This window comes from Bos indicus x Bos taurus, chromosome 21 (genome assembly GCF_003369695.1).
Source record: "Bos indicus x Bos taurus breed Angus x Brahman F1 hybrid chromosome 21, Bos_hybrid_MaternalHap_v2.0, whole genome shotgun sequence".
NCBI classification, from domain to species: Eukaryota; Metazoa; Chordata; class Mammalia; order Artiodactyla; family Bovidae; genus Bos; species Bos indicus x Bos taurus.
This window is the reverse complement of record NC_040096.1, coordinates 55,346,530-55,368,218: the sequence shown is the minus strand read 5'-3', so window position 1 is coordinate 55,368,218 and position 21,689 is coordinate 55,346,530. Positions and strand designations below refer to the sequence as shown.

Here is a 21,689-nt window from a genome sequence, read left to right as displayed (position 1 = left end):
CTACAGCTCTTAGAGGATTTCTCTACCACATACCCAATACCTGTCTGTTGCAGTACAATAAAGAATTTCTCTGTGATGTTTAAACTTAACCTACATATTCACAACCTTTTAGAGTGTGAAATTCCCTTCCCTTTTGGTGGGAAAGGGCAGCCATTCCTCCATCCCCATCCCCCCAAATCCCCAGTCAAACCAGGCGCTCAAGGAATTACAAAGCTACTTTTAATACTTTGGGGTGAGCCCCACAGGAATAAAAAACACTGGGAAGGGGTAACCCTCTCACCCCCAGGAGTGGCCCAGGGGGAGAGAGGCTACCTGAGGGGTAGGAAGCACAAAAGGGACCCGCTGCAGACTCAGGGCAAAGGGAATGCCATCGGTGCTGGGACCTGTGAGCACTACAGGAGAAAACGCGAGCGTGATGGGACTGGCTCCAGGCACACAGGCGAAGGGCAAGAGGGTTGGACACGAAGCCACAAAGCTACTTGGGTTCCTCCTTCTTCTCGTTTGCCTTTTTCTGCTTCTGCTGCATGATCTCCGAGTCCCTAGGGGTAGAGATGATGGGGCACTGGGAGGTACCAGAGGGCAAAAAGGACAAGATGCAGGGGTATGAAGGGCACAAAGGATAAGATGGAAGTGGATGGGACAAAATTCAGCATATGGCTGCTGTATTCCCACCCTAGGAGAACAAGAGGAAGAGAGCTGAGGCTCAAAAGGCAATCAGTCTCTATCTGGCTGTTGCCCAAGGGGTCAGAAGTCTGGCCACACAGGCCCAAGGCTATTCTGTGCCGAGTACCACACCCCGCCACACCAGTGAGAAGGTTGGGAGAAGGGAGGGCAAATGAACAGCAAGGAGGGCCAAAAGTACGGGGCTGTCATAACCACTACTGCATTTGAAATGTGAAACTCCCTGCCCTTGCCCTTAAGGTCAGACCCGGGGGCACTCAGAAACCAGACCGAGGGCAGCACCCGTCCCAGTCCCTTCCTGTAACTCTGTGAACTAACAATTTAGAGGGTGAGAGGAATAAAACCCTAGAGGAAACAATGCACTCTGCCCCTCACGGCTAGTCCAGATGTAAGCTCAGAGCTAACTTTTCCAGGTACAACCCTCGGTCTAAACCCAGGTCTCACCCCAGCCTCCCCTCCCCTCCCTGGGGCTACCTCTGCTTGCGGGCGGCAGCAGAAAGCCCGTCATCTCGGCGCTTTCCCTTAACCGAGTCGCTCTGCTTTTTCATATTCTTCTGGCGGGCGAGCTCGCGCTGGTTACCGCCTAGAGAAAAAAAAAATTAAAGATGAGACGCGAGGGCCTTTGCGGTCGCACACCGGCGACCCTCTCCCCTCACCAGACACCAGTAGGCTCCCACACTTCATTCCCGGGGCGCCGACACCGGCCCGTTTGGGCCCTGGGCTGCAGATTCGGCGGGGGAGGTGAGGTGGGGGGAGCTGCCACGGGGCAGGTCAAACTGGAGAGTGGACAGAGGACGGTTCTGAGGAGCCTGCTAGAGGCGTGTTTCGAATTTCGGCGCAGCATGAGGACCCAGACAGGTAGTGGCGGTGTCTGCAGACGGTCTGGGTCTCTGTGGGGGATGGGCAGGGATCCGGAGTAGGGGGCTCTGGGTCTATCACAGGCGCGCAACTCTTCCCACACCGCGGAGAATCGAGGAGGGCCTTTGCAGGCCGAGGAGCGGGAGGGTTGGCGGGGAAGGTTCTCAAGAAGTGGCGGTGGGCAAAGGGTCGATTTCCGGGCTCCGAGTGTGAGGGTGGCTAAAGAGCGCTCCCAGAGAAAGGTCTCCCTGGGGAAGCCAAGAGGAGGTTAATGCCGAGGTTCGGCAGTCGTGTTCAGGGTAAAGGGGAAGAAAAGGGCAAGGAGAGAGGATCTCAATGCTCACGGGTCATGGCGACGGCAACGGCTCCGGCCTGCCTCCGTCGCGTCCCCTCGTTCAGTACGACGTTACAGGCCCCGCCCCTCTCTCGCAGCGTAAGAAGTCGTCTTTTCCTCCCCGCCCCTTCGCGCCCGGGCGCCGATTCCTATTGGCCAGGAAGAAACACATGTGGCCGCGGGCCACGCTGGAACTCCGGCGGACGAGAAGGGGAGGTTCGCAGGCCGAGCGCGCTGCGTGGGGCGGGGCTTTCCGAGCAAGTCGATAGGTCGGGTGGAGAGAAAGTAGGCCAGGTCATGTGACCAGGGTCGGGGGATGGAGGGGTGCGGCTGGCGATGTGGCACTCCCGCGGGCTCGGGCACGTGACCTGGCAGAGTGACCTCATACGGGGACGGTTTGGGAGACAAACTCACCCAGAGGGAACGCCTGGGGAACAGAGTGGGGAGGCTTCGCGGGCGCTGAGATGGTCTGACTGGTGCTGTTAACCAAGACTGGAACAAAACGCCGGTATTACTTGGGATCCTTCCCAACTAACCACCTATTTGAACACTTGAGTGCACAATATCATGTACCAGAACAACTTAACAAACTCCCTTCCAACATTATTGTTCGCCCATCCCAAACACCAATACAGAAATTCGCCGCCACATCCAGTATGTACAAAAATCATGGCCCTGCTCATTTGCCCACAGAAGCTCTAAATATGCAGCTTGGAAGTATTTGAGGACCCCAAAGTCACAGACTGTGGCCTTGTATCAGGGACCCAGAGACTGGGAAATGCACATACTATGTTCATTTCTCCTTCGGCATTTCCCCCACTATACTGTATCTACCAGCAACACCTGTTTTAATTGGCAGTTGAATAGGGCGGGAAGCTTAGATTTCCCCCTCGCATTCCCAGATTCACTAATATGTCTGCAAAACTCCCCACCAGTAGAGAGGAATTCACTGGATAAAGGAGAAGTGTGTTAGTTGCTCAGTCGTTTCTCGCTCTGAACCCCATGTTTTTCCATACCCAGGTATCACCTGAACTACTACTATTTATTACTTGAAACTTTTGTATTTGGAGGGCAGAAGTTGTGCTGCCCTGCAGGGCTTGTGGGGATTTCAGTTCCCTGACCAGGGATTGAACCTGGGCTGAAAGCACCAAATCCTACCACAAGACCACCAGGGAACTCCCTGTATCAGTTTCAAATGCAGGATATAATGCAAAATTCATATTTCTTTAGTAAATTAAAAAAAAAAAAAACGGCATCTGGTGATTCATCACTTCTGATGTTAAAAGACACAGTGAATTTTGCTTTCCTCTCTCTCCCTTAGATTACTGGCTCATGGAGAGTCAGCTGCTATGTCAGGAGGAGAGGCCCATTGGGTGAAGAACTATCGTCACTGGCCAACAGTCAGAGGGTAGAGAAGTACTTCCACTTTAATTCAGGATGGAAGTTGGAGTTGAGAGTTAGGGACTAAATTAGAGAAAATGGAGATCCAAGGCTCTGAAGCAGAGAAGGAGGTGAGGTGGGATTTAAGGATCCCACATATACAGTGAGTAGATGAGAAAACTGGACTTCAAGGATAGGGACAGCATCGCAGACCTAGAGCTGCAGACTGACCATAGTTCACAAAAAGAATTTGGACGCTCTGGTTTCCTAGCCCCAGCTTCCCATGGTCCCCTTGCATTTAGAGAGACTACAGAGCCAGCCCCATGGAGAAAGCCTGGCTAGCCAAGGATGAGTGAAATAGTGCAGGATGAGGAAGCAATTTCTCTCTTGGCACATGCTACCTCTTTATCAGCTCCAGCAGAGAGAGAGTAAAACAACTCTGTGACCAGTCTCCTCTTATTTAACTCACCCAACACTATCCCCTTGTTCAAGGGTCTATTTCCAATCCTAACAAAACCTAGGCTGATTGCCACAACTCCTTCCAATCTAACTTTTCCTGGAATTGCCAAAGAAGTCACTCATTCTTTGAACAAATATTCATTGTGTTAAGCACCAAGGATGTATCATCTATTGTATTCAGTTCAGTTCAGTTCAGTCGCTCAGTTGCATCAGATTCTTTGCAACCCCATAAATTGCAGCAGGTGAAGCAGAAGATATTAAGAAGAGGTGGCAAGAATACACAGAAGAACTGTACAAAAAAGATCTTCATGACCAAAATAATCACAATTGTGTGATCACTCACCTAGAGCCAGACATCCTGGAATGTGAAGTCAAGTGGGCCTTAGAAAGCATCACTACGAACAAAGCTAGTGGAAGTGATGGAATTCCAGTTGAGCTATTTCAAATCCTGAAAGATGATGCTGTGAACGTGCTGCACTCAATATGCCAGCAAATTTCGAAAACTCAGCAGTGGCCACAGGACTGGAAAAGGTCAGTTTTGATTCCCAAAGAAAGGCAATGCCAAAGAATGCTCAAACTACCACACAGTTGCACTCATCTCACATGCTAGTAAAGTAATGCTCAAAATTCTCCAAGCCAGGCTTCAGCAATACATGAACCATGAACTTCCTGATGTTCAAGCTGGTTTTAGAAAAGGCAGAGGAACCAGAGATCTATTGTATTAGTCCCTAGGTTTACAGTGATGAACAAAACATATGTATCACCAGACTCATGGAACATATAGTATAGAGAAAAAGAAGAAGCTCTCTCTATATATATAATACACATATAAGTATGCATGCATGCGTGCTAAGTTGCTTCAGTTGTGTTCAATTCTTTGCGACCCTGTGGACCATAACCCATAGGGCTTCTTTGTCCATGGGATTCTTCAGACAAGAATACTGGATCGGGTTGCATGCCAACCCAGGGATCAAACCTGTGTAAACCCATATGTCTTATGTCTCCTGCATTGGGAGGTGGGTTCTTTACCACTAATGCCACCTGGGTTAGTTAGATAGGTAATAGATAGTAGAGACAAGTAATAGGCAAGCCAACTGATGCCTGGTGAGCATGGTATGAAACTAGGTCAGGAAGTAGGCAGGGTAGTTATATGATCTGAGTCACTATTGCTAATACCCCTCACTACTAGCTAACATTAAGTGAGTGCTTCTTAAGTATATTAAGTATACTTTTCTTATTTGGACCTTACAATGACCTTTTGAGGTGTCATTATCCCCTTTCTACTGATTTAGAAATTTTGGCACAGTCAGGTTAAATAAATTTCCCAAGGAAGCACAGATAGTAAAAGGTGAGGCTGAAAATTTAACCCAGCCACTGATATTCATCAGGATGTAATTTTTTTTTTTTAAGAGATCACTCTGTGGGAGGAACGTGGATTAGAACAGATAAATGGAAATGGGAAGACCAGTCAGGAGGCTCTCACAGACATGCAGGATGCTAGGCCTAATTCGGTAACAGATCATTGAAATGAAGTTCAGACCAATTAGGCAGAAAGGGGAATTTATTGGTTTATATAACCAAACTAGGGCATGGGCTGCAATGTGAATGATTGTCAGTCAGTCAGTCAGTTCAGTCACTCAGTCGTGTCCGACTCTTTGCGACTCCATGAATCGCGGCACGTCAGGCCTCCCTGTCCATCACCAATTCCCAGAGTTTACTCAAACTCATGTCCATCGAGTCGGTGATGCCATCCAGCCATCTCATCCTCTGTCGTCCCCTTCTCCTCTGCCCCAAATCCCTCCCAGCATCAGTCTTTTCCAATGAGTCAACTCTTCGCATGAGGTGGCCAAACAAAGTATTGGAGTTTCAGCTTTAGCATCAGTCCTTCCAATGAACACCCAGGACTGATCTCCTTTAGAATGGACTGGTTGGATCTCCTTGCAGTCCAAGGGACTCTCAAGAGTCTTCTCCAACACCACAGTTCAAAAGCATCAATTCTTTGGCACTCAGCTTTCTTCACAGTCCAACTCTCACATCCATACATGACCACAGGAAAAACCATAGCCTTGACTAGACGAACCTTTGCTGGCAAAGCAATGTCTCTGCTTTTGAGTATACTATCTAGGTTGGTCATAACTTTCCTTCCAAGGAATAAGTGTCTTTTGATTTCATGGCTGCAGTCACCATCTGCAGTGATTTTGGAGCACCAAAACATAAAGTCTGACACTGTTTCCACTGTTTCCCCATCTATTTCCCATGACGTGATGGGACCAGATGCCATGATCCTCGTTTTCTGAATGTTGAGCTTTAAGCCAACTTTTTCACTCTCCTCTTTCACTTTCATCAAGAGGCTTTTGAGTTCCTCTTCACTTTCTGTCATAAGGGTGGTGTCATCTGCATATCTGAGGTTATTGCTATTTCTCCCGGCAATCTTGATTCCAGCTTGTGCTTCTTCCAGCCCAGCGTTTCTCATGATGTACTCTGCATATAAGTTAAATAAGCAGGGTGACAATATATAACCTTGAGGAACTCCTTTTCCTATTTGGAACCAGTCTGTTGTTCCATGTCCAGTTCTAACTGTTGCTTCCTGACCTGCATACAGATTTCTCAAGAGGCAGGTCAGGTGGTCTGGTATTCCCATCTCTTTCACAATTTTCCACAGTTTATTGTGATCCACACAGTCAAAGGCTTTGGCATAGTCAAGAAAGCAGAAATAGATGTTTTTCTGGAACTCTCTTGCTTTTTCCATGATCCAGCGGATGTTGGCAATTTGATCTCTGGTTCTTCTGCCTTTTCTAAAACCAGCTTGAACATCAGGAAGTTCACGGTTCACATATTGCTGAAGCCTGGCTTGGAGAATTTTGAGCATTACTTTACTAGCATGTGAGATGAGTGCAATTGTGCGGTAGTTTGACCATTCTTTGGCATTGCCTTTCTTTGGGATTGGAATGAAAACGGACCTTTTCCAGTCCTGTGGCCACTGGTGAGTTTTCCAAATTTGCTGGCATATTGAGTGCAGCACTTTCACAGCATCATCTTTCAGGATTTGAAATAACTCAACTGGAATTCCATGAATGATTGTAGGGGAAACTAAAACCAATAACAGGGGGATGCCTCCCCATCTCTTATTTTTGCTCTGTTTTCTCAGATCCAGATCCCTTGACATGATAGCAAATGGCTACAAATGGTCCCTACCCTCAAATTTCACACCATGTCCAAGAGAGGAGTTCTGAGTCTCTTCCTTTAAATTCAGTGTTTAAAACCCCAGGTCAGAGCTCTGATGGTTTAGGTGCCCACCTTTGTGGTGGGAAAGTGGTTGTGAAGCAGAATATAATGAGAGCAGCTCCCAACAGAACCATTTGTTTCTGCTAACTATTTGGTTAGTATGGGGAAGGAACAGGTTTATCAAAGAAAGAGAGTTTGCTCCCCAGAAAAGGAGGATGCTAGACAGATAAAAGATGTCCATTCCCTCAGGGCACAGGAGATAGTCACTTGGGCTGAAATGGTGGCAGCAGAAATGGCAAGAGTGTACAGCTTCAAAATATATTTTTGGAGAAATTGCCCTGGTGGTCCAAGAGGCTAAGACTCTGAACTCACAACCTAGATCCTACATGCCACAACTAAGAGTTTGCGTGACGTACCTGAAGATCCCACGTGCCACAATGAAGATGAAGATCCTGTGTGCCGCAACTAAGACCCGATGGAGCCAAATGAATAAATAAAAGGAAATATTAATATATATATATACTTGGAGATTCAGTTATAGAGGAAGATACTATTGATTCCTGGGTTCATTCATATTCTTCATGGAATTCTCCAAGCAAGAATACTGGAGTGGGTAGCCATTTCCCTTCTCCAGATCTTCCCGACTCAGGGATCAAACACAGGTCTCCTGCATTGCAGGCAGATTCTTTACCATCTGAGCTAGCAAGGTAGCTCAACACTTTAGTGGAGGAGACTTAACAATTTACAAGTAGCCAAACCAAATATGAAATTATAGCTTACTTTAAGTGTTAAAAGAGAAACAAAAGTGTAAGGACAAAGAATAATGGGAAAAACTCACTTCCGTGTTGACGGTTTTTTTGTTTATTTTTTTGGCTGTGCCACACAGCTTATGAGATCTTAGTTTCCCAACAAGGGATCAAACCTGGGGCCTCTGCAGTTAGAGCATGGAATCCTAACCACTGAACCACCAAAGAATTCCCTGTGGTCACTTTTAAACTGAGGCCTGGAGCCAGTTGTAGGGAAAGTAGAAGAGGGTTCCAGCCATGCAGCTGAATCCCTAACATTTCTAACATATCACCTTTAACAAGGAAGAGCAATAGTTTTAGGAACTTCTTACCTTCCTCCCTAAGTTCCAAGGGTGGAACTGAATCACTAAGTCAATCAAAGTAAATTCATCACTCTTAGCTTTGATTAGCTCAGGAATCCCTCCCTAAACCGTGCATGGTATTCATCTGGTGACAGTTATTGGTTCAGGAGTTAGCATGTTACCTAAATAGGTCTGATCAGAGTGAAACCTAGCAGAGCCCTCTGGGGCTCCCAAAGATGGAAGCTTTTCTGTTCCCCATTTCTTGTAGGCAAGACTCCAGCCTCCGTGTTTGGAACACTTGAGAATTGAGGGAGGAAAAGCCAAGAAACCAGCTGAGGCAAGATTAAAGGGACCGGAGAAGCTCATAAGATTGAGGGGCTTCCCTGGTGACTCAGTTGTAAAAGAATCCACATGCTGATTCAGGAGACACAGGTTCAATCCCTGATCCAGGAAGATCCCACGTGCCTCGGAGCAACTAGTTCACCACAACTATTGAGCCTGTGCTCCAGAGCCTGGGAGTTGCAACTATTGAATCCACCTGCTGAAACTAGCCCCTAGAGCCCTGCCTCACTAGAGAAAAGCCCACCCAGTAATGAAGACCCAGCACAGTCAACAATAAATAGATTTTTTTAAAAAAAGATTAGGAGATCTACCACCTGAGAGGATATTAAAGGAGTGCAAGCCCTGCTCTCACCCTAATCTTGTCAGACCCCACCTTTGACCCACTGTTTTAACAACCCTCATCAACTTCTCCGGGGTGGAGACACAGTTTTTCAAGAGAGAAGCCCAGTGCATCAATAAGGCTATCCTTTTCTGCTTCATCCAAAACTCTATGTCCTGTTAAAGGGACTTATATAGTCAAGAAATACAAGAGAAGAAAAAAAGATCTACAAAATCGACCCCAAAACTCTGTCTCCAAGATTTGTTGTTGTTGTTGTTACTGTTTTTTAAGTTGCTTAGTCATGTGTGACTCTTTTGCAACCCCTTGTAGCCTGCCAGGCTCCTCTTCCCGTAGGATTTCCCAGGCAAGATTACTGGAGTGGGTTGCCATTTCTTTCTCTAAAGGATCTTCCTGACCTAGCATCTCCTGCATTGCAGAGGAATTTTTTACCACTGAACCATGAGGGAAACCCTGTCTCAAGGATTTGATTTGCCACCAGTGTACAGAGAAGCCTAGCTTTTGGTAACAAGACCAAAGGGAGGGACTTTTTTTCCACCGTGGAGCTCTTTCTCATTAACTTGAATAAGGATTCATTCACATAGCCCTTAACTGCTTTTGGCTTCTTTGACTTTGAAGCACAATCCTTAAGTTGAAGCAAAGTGAGTGGCAGAAGGAAATTGGGTCCTTGATGATGCTCTTGGGCCACTGAATAAATCAACTGTAACATTTGTTCTCTCTCTGAGCTTCCTGCTATGAAAACCACCATATTTGTTTTTTGAGTAAAGTGTCTTGAATCAGATTTCTGTTACTTCCTCCAAATACTTTTAAAGCAATATACAAACAATAGAAATAGCATATGCCAAGGCCCTGAGATGGGGAAAAGCTTGAATAAATATATTAACTGGAGGGATCACATAATGAAATGATCCAGTAAATTTATTGTAAAGTGCAATCAGTCCTCTCCATGCATACTAAACGTCTAGTTAGATTTTAGTGCCTTGTAGAGATGAGTAGAAAGCCAAGGATCAGCAAGCACTGAAGAAAACACTCAACATAAAAATAGGTCAAAGCAAAACAGAAACAGAAAGTAAGCTCTCAGAGGATTAGAAACAATTCCAGGAACAAAAAAAAAAGTTGCGGGGGAGAGGGCAGGGAGAGGGGACTATAATTAGTATACTTAGAAATGAAGAGGATATTGAACAAAAACAGGGGAGCTAGGAAAAAAATAAAACATTCAGAGAATAAACAGCTCTTGGAAATTAAAAATATGATAGAAGAGTTGGAAGATAAAAGTTGAAGAAATAGTCCAGACAATTAGGCCAAAAAACAGTTTGGTAAAGCTTAAGGATCCCTTCTAAAAAAAGGTTTAAAATACACCAGTGGGGGACTTCCATGGTGGTCCAGTGGTTAAGAATCCACCTGCCAATGGTGGGGACCTGGGTTCAATACCTGCTCCGAGAAGATTCCACATGTGTGGAGCAACTAAAGCTGTGCCCCACAAGTACTGAGCACCCTAGAGCCTGGGCTCTACAGCAAGAAAAGCCATCCCAGCAGAGGCCCATGCGCCACAACTCAAGAGAAGCCCCCACTCTTCGCAGTTAGAGAAAGCCCAAGGGCAGCAATGAAGATGCAGCACAGCCACAAATAAATAAAATATTTTTTAAAGGTATCTGTACATCCATATTCATAGCAGCATTATTCACAATAGCCAAACAATAAGAAGCAACCCAGACGTCTATTGACAGATTAATGGTCATAGAAAATGTGGGATAGACATACAATGGAATCGTATTCAGCCTTAAAAAGGAAGGAAATTCTGACAGATGCTACACCATGGATGAACCTTGAAGACAGTACGCAAAGTGAGATAAGCCAGTCACAAAAAGACAAATACTATATGACTGCAGTACGAGGTATCTAGAGTAGTCACATTCAGTGAAACAGGAAGGAGAGGGGACTTTCTGTTGGTGGGAACTGGGAGGAGGGGGAAATGAAGAGTTCTTGTTTAACGAGTACAGAGTTTCAGTTTTACAAGGTGAAAAGTGTTCTGAAGATTGGTTGCACAGCAACGGCAAGCTCTGTACAACTAACACTGTGTGTGCGCTCAGTTGCTAAGTCATGTCCGACTCTTTGCGACCCCGTGGACTGTACCTTGCCAGGCTCCTCTGTCCATAGGATATTCCAGTCAAAAATACTGGAGTGGGTTGCCATTTCCTCCTCTAGGGGATCTTCCTGACCCAGGGATCAAACCTGTGTCTCCAGGGTCTCCTGTATTAACATGTAGTTTCTTTACCATTGAGCCACTTAGGAAGCCCTACTAACACTACTGTACTATTAAAACTACTGAGCTGTACATTTAAAAATGGTGACGATGGTAAATTTTGCTATGTGTATTTTGCCACAATTAAAATAAAAAATTAAGACTACATGGGATCATAAATGGTATAATTTATTATATTCATATATAGTTATCAAAATATTAAAATGCTTCTGGTATATAGTAACTGCATTTTTATCAAAGCATAATATAAAAGATCGAGGCAATAAGAATTGTAATGGTAATAACAACTGTAATTATAAAGTGGTGAAATTCCAGTACTTGGGCCACCTCACGCGAAGAGTTGACTCATTGGAAAAGACTCTGATGCTGGGAGGGATTGGCGGCAGGAGGAGAAGGGGACAACAGAGGATGAGATGTCTGGATGGCATCACTGACTTGATGGACGTGAGTCTGAGTGAACTCCAGGAGTTGGTGATGGACAGGGAGGCCTGGTGTGCTGCGATTCATGGGGTCACAAAGAGTCGGACACGACTGAGCGACTGAACTGAACTGATGAGTGCAAATTGGGTTTAGATATCGCTCCAACAAATGTGATATGAAATGAAAATACTTCTCATTTCTCTTTGTGAGAACATCATTACTGCCAGTACAAGTGGTTTGTGCCTACATTTATAACTGAAAGAAATGTTACATTTTATTAGGGTTAGTGAAAATAAAGGGTATAATTTTCCCCTTTCCAAGCTCACAGAATTCCTGAGTTCTATGGTCTGCAGACACAGTTTTAGAACCTCTGCCCCGTGACCCTGGATAAGCTTCTCTATACTTCAGTTTTCTCTTCAGTCCTTAGTATTGGGCACATTCCTAACTCACTCACCCTTCTAGGCAATAACTTCACACCATTTTTATCCGTCAACTCCTGTTGCTCCTCCGTCATCCTCATACTCTTCCTCAGTTGCTTCCTGCTTCACCGGGAAGACGGAAGCAATCAGAAGAGCACTCCCCTAGACTTTCTCCACACCTGCCAGTCTTTGTTGTTTATAACTTTATTTATTATTTCTATATTTGCCTGCACTGGGTCTTTGTTGCTTTGCACAGGCTTTCTCTAATTGCAGTGAGCGGAGGCTACTCTTCGTGGCGGTGCTTGGGCCTCTCATTGCAGTGGCTTCTCTTGTTGCAAGAGCACAGGCTCTAGGAACTTGAGCTTCAGTAGTTGTAGCACACAGGCTCAGTAGTTGCCCCATGGGACATGAAATTTTCCCAGACCAGGGATTGAACCCATGTCCCCTGCATTGGCAGGCAGATTTTTATCCACTGTGCCACCAGGGAACTCCAGACCTCTACCAATCTTTTTCACCTGCACCTACCTTCTCTGTCCATGTGGCCTTCTCCTGTAGATGAGCCATCAATACTCCTTTGGAAAGCCAGTCCTGAATAGATCCCACTGCCTCTATTCTACTCAAGAACCCCACTTCAGCAACCCTCTTCTCTTTCCTCCATCATCAAAGTTTGGGGGATATTCCCCAAATAATTCCCACCGGCATACAAATATGAACTTTCTCCCACCGTAAACCTTTCTCTTGATCCTATTTCCCCTAACAATTGACTCCCTATTTCTTTGCTCTATATTTAGCAAAGCTTAAGTTCCTTACATCCTCTGTAGATGCCTTATCTACCATTTTCTTTAAACCTTCTCCAATCAGCTTTCACCTTATCATTTCACCAGAACTGCTCTTATGAAGGTTACCAGTGAATCCACATTGCTAAACCCAGTGATTGATTCTTTTTTCCTTCTGTAATAGTTGAAATGTAATTCACATATCATACAACTAACCCGTTTGAAGTGTACGTACAATTTTATGGTTTTTAGTATAATCCATAGATGTGTGCGACCACCACTGCTGTCAGTTTTAAAATATTTTCATCACAATGGTCAGTTCTTAATCTTCATTTTACTTGGCCTGTCTGTGGCATTCTAAAAAAATGTATATCTTATTTATTTGGCCACATCCGGTCTTAGTTGTAGCACTTGGGATCTTTAGTTGTGGCATGTAGGATCTAGTTCCCTGGCCAGGGCCCCTTGCACTGGGAGTTTGGAGTCTTAGCCACTGGACCACTGTGTCGCTGTGGCATTTGACACAGTTCTCTTTTCTTTGAAACGTGGTTTTCACTTGGCTTTCAGAACATCGCACTCTCTTTTCCCTCCTTTCTCCCTGCCTTTCGATCGCCTTTACTTTTCTTCCCCCTGACTTATTTCTAGAGATTGGAGTGCCCTAGGGTGTTGTCCTTTAGTCTCGTCTCTCTCTTCTTGGATGAGTCATCCTGTCCTATGGTTTTAAATATCAGGTCGGTGGAAACGTAATTGTGGTTTTCAATTGTGAATTTTAAATCATTATACTGAGGCTCCAAACACATCTTTATTAATCAAAATAGGAACCATTACAGTCAACACATTTTTGCCAATGAGAAATAAGTTGGTTTATTCCTGTAGCATAAAGATACGTGCTTCAGGATTTGAGGAACTTTAGGAAAGCATTTTCTCCCTCCTTGCTGGTTGTGGAAACATTTTCCCTGCAAAAAAGTTGTGGTAGTTGGTTGGCAAGAGGTCAGTTGAATATGGCGGATGAGGCAAAACTTTGTACCCCAATTTGTTCAACTTTTGAAGCATGTGACACGTGTGGTCAGGCATTGTTGTGGAGGAGAATTGGGCCCTTTCTGTTGACCAATGCCAACTGTAGGTGTTGCAGTTTTTGGTGCATCTCATTGACTTGCTGAACATACTTTACAGATGTAACAGTTTCACTGGGATTCAGAAAGCTCTAGTGGATCAGACTGGTGGCAGACCACTAAACAATGACCATGACCTTTTTTTGGTGCAGGTGGGGCTTTGGAAAGTGCTTTGGAGCTTCTTCTGGGTCCAACCACTGAGTTGGTCATTGCCAGTTGTTGTTTGTTGTATACAATCCACTTTTTGTTGCACATCACAATCTGATCAAGAAATGGTTCGTTGTTGATGACAGAATAAGACGACACTTCAAAATGATGATTTTTTAATTTTCTGTCAGCTCATGAGGCACACACTTATCGAGCTTTTTCACCTCTCCAGTTTGTTTCAAATGCCAAATGACTGTAGAATGGTCAACGTTGAGTTCTTGAGTGACTTCTCATGTAGTTGTAAGAGGATCAGCTTCAGTGAGTCTCTCAATTGGTGGTTCCAATATCAAATGGTGAAGTTCAACAATGCAAAACTGCAATTACTTTTGCACCAACCTAATACCATTTATCTGTTTAATGCTACCAAGTTTACATATCTAGCCCAGTCATCCCTCACCATCTCCAAACTTATCTATACAACTTCATGCTCCACACCCCCATGTGGATTCTAACAGACAACTCAACATATTCAGAACTAACCCTATTCCACCAGCAGTGTTTCCTACCTCAGTTGATGACAATTTCATCCTTCTAGTTGTTCTGGCCAAAAATCCCAGTTATTCGTGATGCCATTTCTCTATCACATATCACATTCAATCCATCAGGGAATCCTGTCGGCTCTACCCTCAATATATTCGGAACCCTATCCCTTCTCCCACGTCTGGTCCTGGTGCAAGTTGCCACCATCTCTAGCTTGCTGCTAGGTCACTTCAGTCGTGTCCGACTCTGTGCAACCCCATAGACGGCAGCCCACCAGGCTCCCATCCCTGGGATTCTCCAGGCAAGAACACTGGAGTGGGTTGCCATTTCCTTCTCCAATCTCTAGCTTGGCTTACTGCAATAGTCTCCTAACAGGTCATACTGCTTTTATCCTTGTCCCCTACAGTCTATTCTTAACAGCAGCCACAGTGAGCCTTTAAAAATAGAAGTGACTTCATGTGATTCCTCTGCTCAAAACCCTACTTTGACTCCTCATTTCACTCCAAGTAAAAGCCAAAGTCCTTACAGTGGCCCACAAGGACCCACCCCTGCTTCTTACTTTCCTGACTTCATCTCTCACTACTCTCTTCCTCAGTTACCTTGTTCCTGTTACACTGGCCTCGGCTATTCCTCACACTATCCACATATACTCCTGACTTACAGAGTTTGCACTGGCTAGTTAGTTCCTGGGAGAAGGCAATGGCACCCCACTCCAGTACTGTTGCCCAGAAAATCCCATGGATGGAGGAGCCTGGTGGGCTGCAGTCCATGAGGTCGCTAAGAGTCAGACACAACTGAGCAACTTGACTTTCACTTTCCACTTTCATGCATTGGAGAATGAAATGGCAACCCACTCCAGTGTTCTTGCCTGGAGAACCCCATGGACGGAGAAGCCTGGTAGGCTGCAGTCCATGGGGTCGCTAAGAGTCAGACACGACTGAAGCAACTTAGCAGCAGCAGCACTTAGTTCCTGTGCCTAGAAAACAGTTCCTCCAACTGTGTATCTTGGCCAGTCCCCTCACTTCCCTTAAGACATTGCTCCCACTTAAAAAAAAGTGCCTGTGTGTGGGGCGAATTCCTTGGTGATCCAGTGGTTAGGACTCAGTGGTTTCACTGCTGAGGGCCTGGGTTCAAAACCTGGTTGCAGAACTAAGATTCTGCAAGCCACGAAGCATGGCCATTAAAAAAAAAAAAAAAAAAGACATTGCTCAAATTTCGTTTTCTCCAGAAGGCCTTCTTGGATCATCTTACTTAATATACAGTCAGCCCTCTCCACCTTCTTCTTCCTCCTCTATTTCCAAACTTTCTACCTTCTACCTTGCTCTCTCTCTCTTTTTTTTTTTTAACTATAGCTCTTATTACCTTTTAACATATACTATATTTTTTGTTTTGTTTTTACTTAAAATTTTTAAAAAAATTTTTCTTTATCTTTTTTTCTAATATTCACCTTATTTCTTATGTTTATTTCTTTGATGCATATCTAGTGTCTCCTTCAGAGAAGGCAATGGCACCCCACTCCAGTACTTTTGCCTAGAAAATCCCATGGACGGAGGAGCCTGGTAGGCTGCAGTCCATGGGGTCGCTAGAGTCGGACACAACTAAGCAACTTTACTTTCACTTTTCACTTTCATGCATTGGAGAAGGAAATGGCAACCCACTCCAGTGTTCTTGCCTGGAGAATCCCAGGGACGGGGAAGCCTGGTGGGCTGCGGTCTATGGGGTCGCACAGAGTCGGACACGACTGAAGTGACTTAGCAGCAGTAGCAGCATCAGTGTCTCCTTCCCCTCTAGGATATAAGCTGTCCCCAAACAAGAATCTGTTCATTGATGTATCCCAAGGATCTAGTACAGTGTCAGGGACAGAGTAAGTGCTCAGTAAATATTTGTTGAATGAATAAACGAAAAATGTGGATAATGATACTCACTCTAAAAAGTTACTGTAGAGATTAAGTAACATACAGAGATCCTGACACACTGTTAGATACCCACCTTCCTTCTCTCTTCCTCAAATGTCTTCCCTAGTTGCCTCTTACAGCATTGCTTCTTCCTGCCTCTTTGGACATTTTAACCAACTTAAAGTTTAAATCCAGGAAAATCCAACAGAAGGCCACAGATATCATCTGAGAATCAAAAGGACCCTGGGAGACCAGCTCTACCCACTGCCACAACTGTTTATCAAATTAGGAAATTGTTACCCAGAGAAGCAGACAGCCTGAGGAGAGGGCTAGGTCAATGTTTTGTTGTTGAAGTTAGATTTAAAAATCAACGTTAGGGAGTTCCCTGGTAGTCACGACTCTGAGCTTTCACTTTAAAAAAAGAAAGAAACCAAGCAACTTTATCGAGGTATATTTACTGACATTAAAATAGATACATTTTAAGTGTACAATTTGATGAGTTTTCACAAATGTAAGGGCATTAAGGTCATCGGGGATTTAGCAGAGGTATACTGGCCAGGAAAGAGAACACCACCAGGGCTTTTGGGAAACAGGACCAAGTGGAGACATCAAGGGCCGACAGGAGATTATTGGTCCTGGGGTTTCACTGCAGCAGGATCTGAACCTCTGGGATGTCTGGCAACTTCGCGGCACCTCTTGGTCTTCACGAGGGAGGGAGCCAGCTCTCTTTCACACCAGTCTCCACCAATCTCCCGTGTACAGGCCACGAGGGGAGACCTGGGACTGAGTTCTCTTGCCTGTCCTGCAACAGGCAAGGAACCTGGAGGAACCCCCTGCCATCAACCACTGCTCGCATCTCTGTCGATCGATGGGGGGCGCTCCAGCTTGAGAAGTCAAGCTTCTCTCCTGCCGCCACACCCACTGGGCTCGATTTCCTCTTCATTCTTAGTTAGAAGCCGGTTTCGGGTCAGCAGCGGTACTGTTGGCTGGGAAAAGCCAAAGGGCTACGCCAGATGCTGGCCTCGGGAATCGCCCCTCGGGTCTGCCCTCCTCTGGTTCCTTGGGGCTCTTGGCGTGATGAGCCGGCCCTGCCCAGCAACCAGTCGCTGTCTCCCGCCCTTCTGCACCTACAACCCTCTAGGGGGTTGCAGGTTCAGCTTCACTTAGAGACCGCAGCTCTTGAGTTCAAGTTAGTTAGAAAAACAGGCAGGAATGGGGACTCGGGTGAGGTGTCTGAAGCTGGCCGCAGACTTTCTCTCCGGAACTGGGAGAGCCTCTTCGGAAAGCCCAAAGAGCTGCCCGCTCATCCATGAAAAAACTGCTGGGGTTGGTGCTGCTAACATCTGGGGGAGAGCGAGGTGCCACCCCCGGCTACTGGGAAATCCCTGGGGTGGCGCCGGCTGTGGGTGGGGCCGGGGTGGGGTCCCGGCGGAGGGCGGGGCCTACCTGGGCGCCAGGGTGTGCCAGCCTAGTCCCGCACAGCCGAGGTGGTAGTGGCTCGGGTCTGTGGCTCGCGCTCTACCTGCCCCTGAACCTCGCAGCCATGGAGGGACCCCAGGAGCTTCTGAGTGGGAAGCTCCGGCTCTGCTTCACCCCGGCTGCCCGGACCAGCCTCCTACTGCTCAAGCTCAACGACGCAGCGCTGCGAGCGCTGCAAGAGTGTCATCGGCAACAGGTACGGCTAGCACGGGCCCCATCCTCTCTATCCCCTGCCTCTCCGGAGGTCGGGTCTCAGCCGGCGACCTTGGCGAAGGGACCTGGGGGTGGAGAGCAGCATCCTCGGCTCTGGCCTTCCCAACTCTCCAAGTGAAGCCCGCTAGGCAAGTCCCCCCACCCTGGGCTCCCGACGCCGGATCCTGGGGACGCCTTTTCAGCTGCTCTTGGCTCAAGTCTGTGCTCTGCCCGCAGGTTCGGCCAGTGATTGCTTTCCAAGGCAACCGAGGGGTAAGCGCGGGTCTGGGGTGTGTGGAGGTGAAGTGCAGGGAGAACAGACATGGGCTTCACGAAGGGATCGTCAGGGCGGGAGGCTGAGAGCAGTCACGGTCTGATGAAGTTTCGAGAACTGAACCCAAAATGGGGGAAATCGGGGCTGCTGGAGTTGGTCCCAAGAGGCTGCAGTTGAGGAGACTGCGGCGACTTAACCTCCTGAGGAACTTAGGCCCAGCTGCACTTCGTGTGCTAACGAGCCCCATGGGACCCATCTTCAGTCTTCCGCTGGGTCAGGGAGGAACAGCATTGGTTGGGGAGGAGGAACTGACTTTCATGGGGTTTACTGTCTCCTTTCACCCACAGTACCTGAGGCTCCCAGGTCCCCACTGGTCCTGCCTCTTTTCCTTCATAGTGTCTCAGTGTGGCCAGGAGGGCCCTGGTGGTCCAGGCTTGGACCTTGTGTGCCAGTGCCCAGGCAGGTAAGGAAAATGGGTAGCAGGTAAGAATTTGTGGTAGGTCAGGGAAGGGGATGTCCACAGTTGCTTAAAAGTTCTCCACCCTCCTGTTTTATGTGTGGTTTTTTTTTTTAACCACCTTTTCCCAGGTCTGGGCCTAACCGCCTCCACTGCCTGGGTCCACTCAGGGAGCGCCTCACGATTTGGGCAGCTATGGATTCTATCCCAGCTCCATCTTCACTTCAGAGACACAACCGGACTGAAGATGCCAGGGACCGTGAGAGCTGGCAGAATGTGGGAGACTATCCTGAAGCAGACACAATTTCACAGTCACAGATGGGACTAGAAGAGGTGAGGCCAGAAAGTGCAGGGAGTTAGGATAAGGTGGGGCAAAGCCTGAAGCCTAGGGAGCCATGTGCCCCTGCCACTTTCCCTGCCAGGTGCCAGACCCACTGGCAAGCAGCCAAGGACAGTCACTCCCAGGATCCTCGAGGGAACACATGGCACAGTGGGAAGTGAGGTACTTGGGGCAGGGTGGGACTAACCCAGGACGCTCTGGTATTCTTCTCTAATCACCACTCTAAATGCTGTGATAAGAGATGGAGCCCTACTTTCTACCCTGGGCTTGATCTCTCCTATTCCCTCTCCTAGGAACCAGACCCTTCTTCCAAACAGAGATCCTGATCAGGCACTGCCTCCCTCTGCTAGCCAGAAACATGTGGACAAGGTAAGTTGTAATAGCAAGGGTTTTTCTAAGAGTTGTGTCCAATGAGGCTAACATTTTAGAACTGAGAGCTTACCATTTTCATACTCCCAGAGATCATTATATGGAAGTAATTTTTGAGAGAAGGGCAGAACAGGAGGCTTCTGGATTACTGTTTATGTTCCGGATATGTTCCCAACAGAAACGTCCAGCGCCTGCAGCTATGGTAGAATTAAAACAAAAGAGGCTCAGAACTCTAGCTCCAAGTCCCCTACAAGGACTGCCCAGTCAGGACTTACAAGAGGAAGACTGGGAGCAAGAAGATAAAGATGAAGACATGGGTCCCAGGCTGGAGCACAGTCCCTCAGTTCAAGCAGGTGAGTTAAAGAGAGGGTGAAACTGCCATAATGGGGAGGGGGAAAAAAAAAAAAGTGTTATCACCTTCATGTCTTGTTTCCTTTCTAGATTCTGAATCTCTAAGCCCTGAAGAAGTACCAGATTACCTCCTGTGAGTCCCTTGCCATTTCTAATTTTTTCAAGCCTTGTGCATTCCTGGGAGCTGGAAGCTTTGGGGGTCAATGATACTGATGGTGACAACACTCTGCTCCTGGCAGGCAATACAGGGCCATCCACAGTGCAGAACAGCAACATGCCTATGAGCAGGACTTTGAGACAGATTATGCCGAATACCGCATCCTGCATGCTCGCGTTGCGGCTGCAAGCCAGAGGTTTATAGAGCTGGCAGCTGAGATGAACAATGTTCAGCGTGGAACTCCAGAACACAAGGTAAGGACTGGATGAACCCAGGCTGGTTTTCAAGTTCTACTGGCCATAAACTCCCTGCTAATTGCCCATAAGTGTGTTTGTTCAATGACCAAAGAGACAAGCAAGTCTGTTTTGAGAGAAAAATTAGTCTGCCTAATTTATGAGAAGTTACTTTAGTCGCTAAGAGAGCTGGAGATTTTTTTCTCAAGGTTAAACTTGGTGCTAACATTTTCTGTTTCAGGCGCTGGAAGAAAAGATAGTCCAGGAATATAAAAAGTTCAGGAAGGTAAGACTGGGCCTGGGAATGGCAGCAAGAAGGCAGAAGTGACTTTTTTTTTGACATGGGCGCTTTTTCTCTGCAGCGGTACCCAGGTTACAGGGAAGAGAAGCGCCGCTGTGAGTACTTGCATCAGAAACTGTCCCACATCAAAGGTCTCATCTTGGAGTTTGAGGAAAAGAACAGGGGCAGCTGAAGCTGACACATGGCTCTTTACCCTTGTATGATATGAAAGAAAAAAGCAGCTATTAACTAAGAGGACAGTTGTCTGCTGTTCATATTGCTGAGTCCATAATGGCAAGTAGGAGAGCTGCTCTAGGTTCTTGAGGTTTGGTTTTCATTATTACCATATTTAAATTTTTAGGGCATGGGCACAGAGCCAAGACTCCACAGCTGTGCCCAGGAGTTATCCAGTAATGAAAACTAGGCAAAGTAGCAGACGCTTGGCTTCTCCACCTTTAGTTCAGCCAAGTCATTTTCAAATCCTGAGAAATGACACCGTTTCCAAGACAAGATACCTTGAGAACATTAGAATTTACCTGGTAGCCTCCCTGAAAAAACCTTTGGTAACAAAGCTAAAGGAACTTGTAACACAACAGGACATAATGGGAAAGGGCTTGGGCGTTACCCATGTATTAGAAGTGAATTCTTTTACAAACATGGCTAAAAAAATTAAAACGGATTGGTTCTGTGTCAAGTCTTGTTTTCCTTAAATCCTCCAAGGTAGCGGTTCTCACCCTTGCTTGTGTATATGAACCACTTCTGGGGCTCTCTAAAAAATTAGATCCTTAGATCCCAGCCCAGGTCTTTTTTAAAAAATATGTATTTTATTATTTTATTTGGCTGTGCCGAGTCTTGGTTGTGGCATGTGAATTCTCAGTTGCAGCATGTGGGACCTAGTTCCCTGAACAGGGAGATCAAACCTGGGCCCTCTGCATTAGGAACGTTAGTATACTCTCCTTCTCCAAACATGGAGGATGAGGATCACCTGCAACTAGGGCTCCTATCTACAATTATCCAGTAACTCAAAACTATAACTGTAGATAGGATTTGGATTTACCCAAAAAAGGAAGAGGGAAATGGTTCAATTCTTTTGCCAGTCCTATCCTTTTTGTTCCTCACTGCTGCATAAGAAAGTGGATATTTCACTCACAACCAAGGACACTGCCTTTCCCGTTTCCACTGGAGAAGGAAGTTAACAAACACACCCTGGGCTTTGCGGGAGAGAGCTGTACCCGGCACTGTCAATTCCTGAAACAGCTTGAATGAACCCCAACCTGGTGCCACA

General features: G+C 46.4%; 2 protein-coding genes across 3 annotated transcripts; one reads left to right on the top strand and one right to left on the bottom strand.

The window, feature by feature from the left end:
• Positions 1–197: 197 nt before the first annotated feature.
• On the bottom strand, positions 198–1,991 carry SERF2 (small EDRK-rich factor 2). 2 transcript variants are annotated; one of them, XM_027521437.1, is made up of 3 exons: positions 1,884–1,991; positions 1,156–1,264; positions 198–562 (listed from the first exon to the last, which is right to left on the bottom strand). In XM_027521437.1, the coding sequence occupies exons 1-3, from the start codon at positions 1,888–1,890 to the stop codon at positions 277–279; spliced, it is 402 nt and encodes a 133-aa protein (XP_027377238.1). In that variant the 5' UTR covers positions 1,891–1,991; the 3' UTR covers positions 198–276. The 2 variants fall into 2 exon arrangements, with proteins under 2 accessions (XP_027377238.1, XP_027377237.1); XM_027521436.1 differs by having other exon boundaries at positions 198–539; positions 1,884–1,990.
• Positions 1,992–16,135: 14,144 nt separating this feature from the next.
• ELL3 (elongation factor for RNA polymerase II 3) lies at positions 16,136–21,098 on the top strand. The gene is made up of 11 exons (XM_027520684.1): positions 16,136–17,947; positions 18,181–18,216; positions 18,565–18,680; positions 18,806–19,007; positions 19,097–19,176; positions 19,308–19,383; positions 19,562–19,736; positions 19,825–19,867; positions 19,974–20,145; positions 20,366–20,410; positions 20,487–21,098. The coding sequence occupies exons 1-11, from the start codon at positions 17,582–17,584 to the stop codon at positions 20,595–20,597; spliced, it is 1,422 nt and encodes a 473-aa protein (XP_027376485.1). The 5' UTR covers positions 16,136–17,581; the 3' UTR covers positions 20,598–21,098.
• The last annotated feature ends 591 nt before the right edge of the window (positions 21,099–21,689 follow it).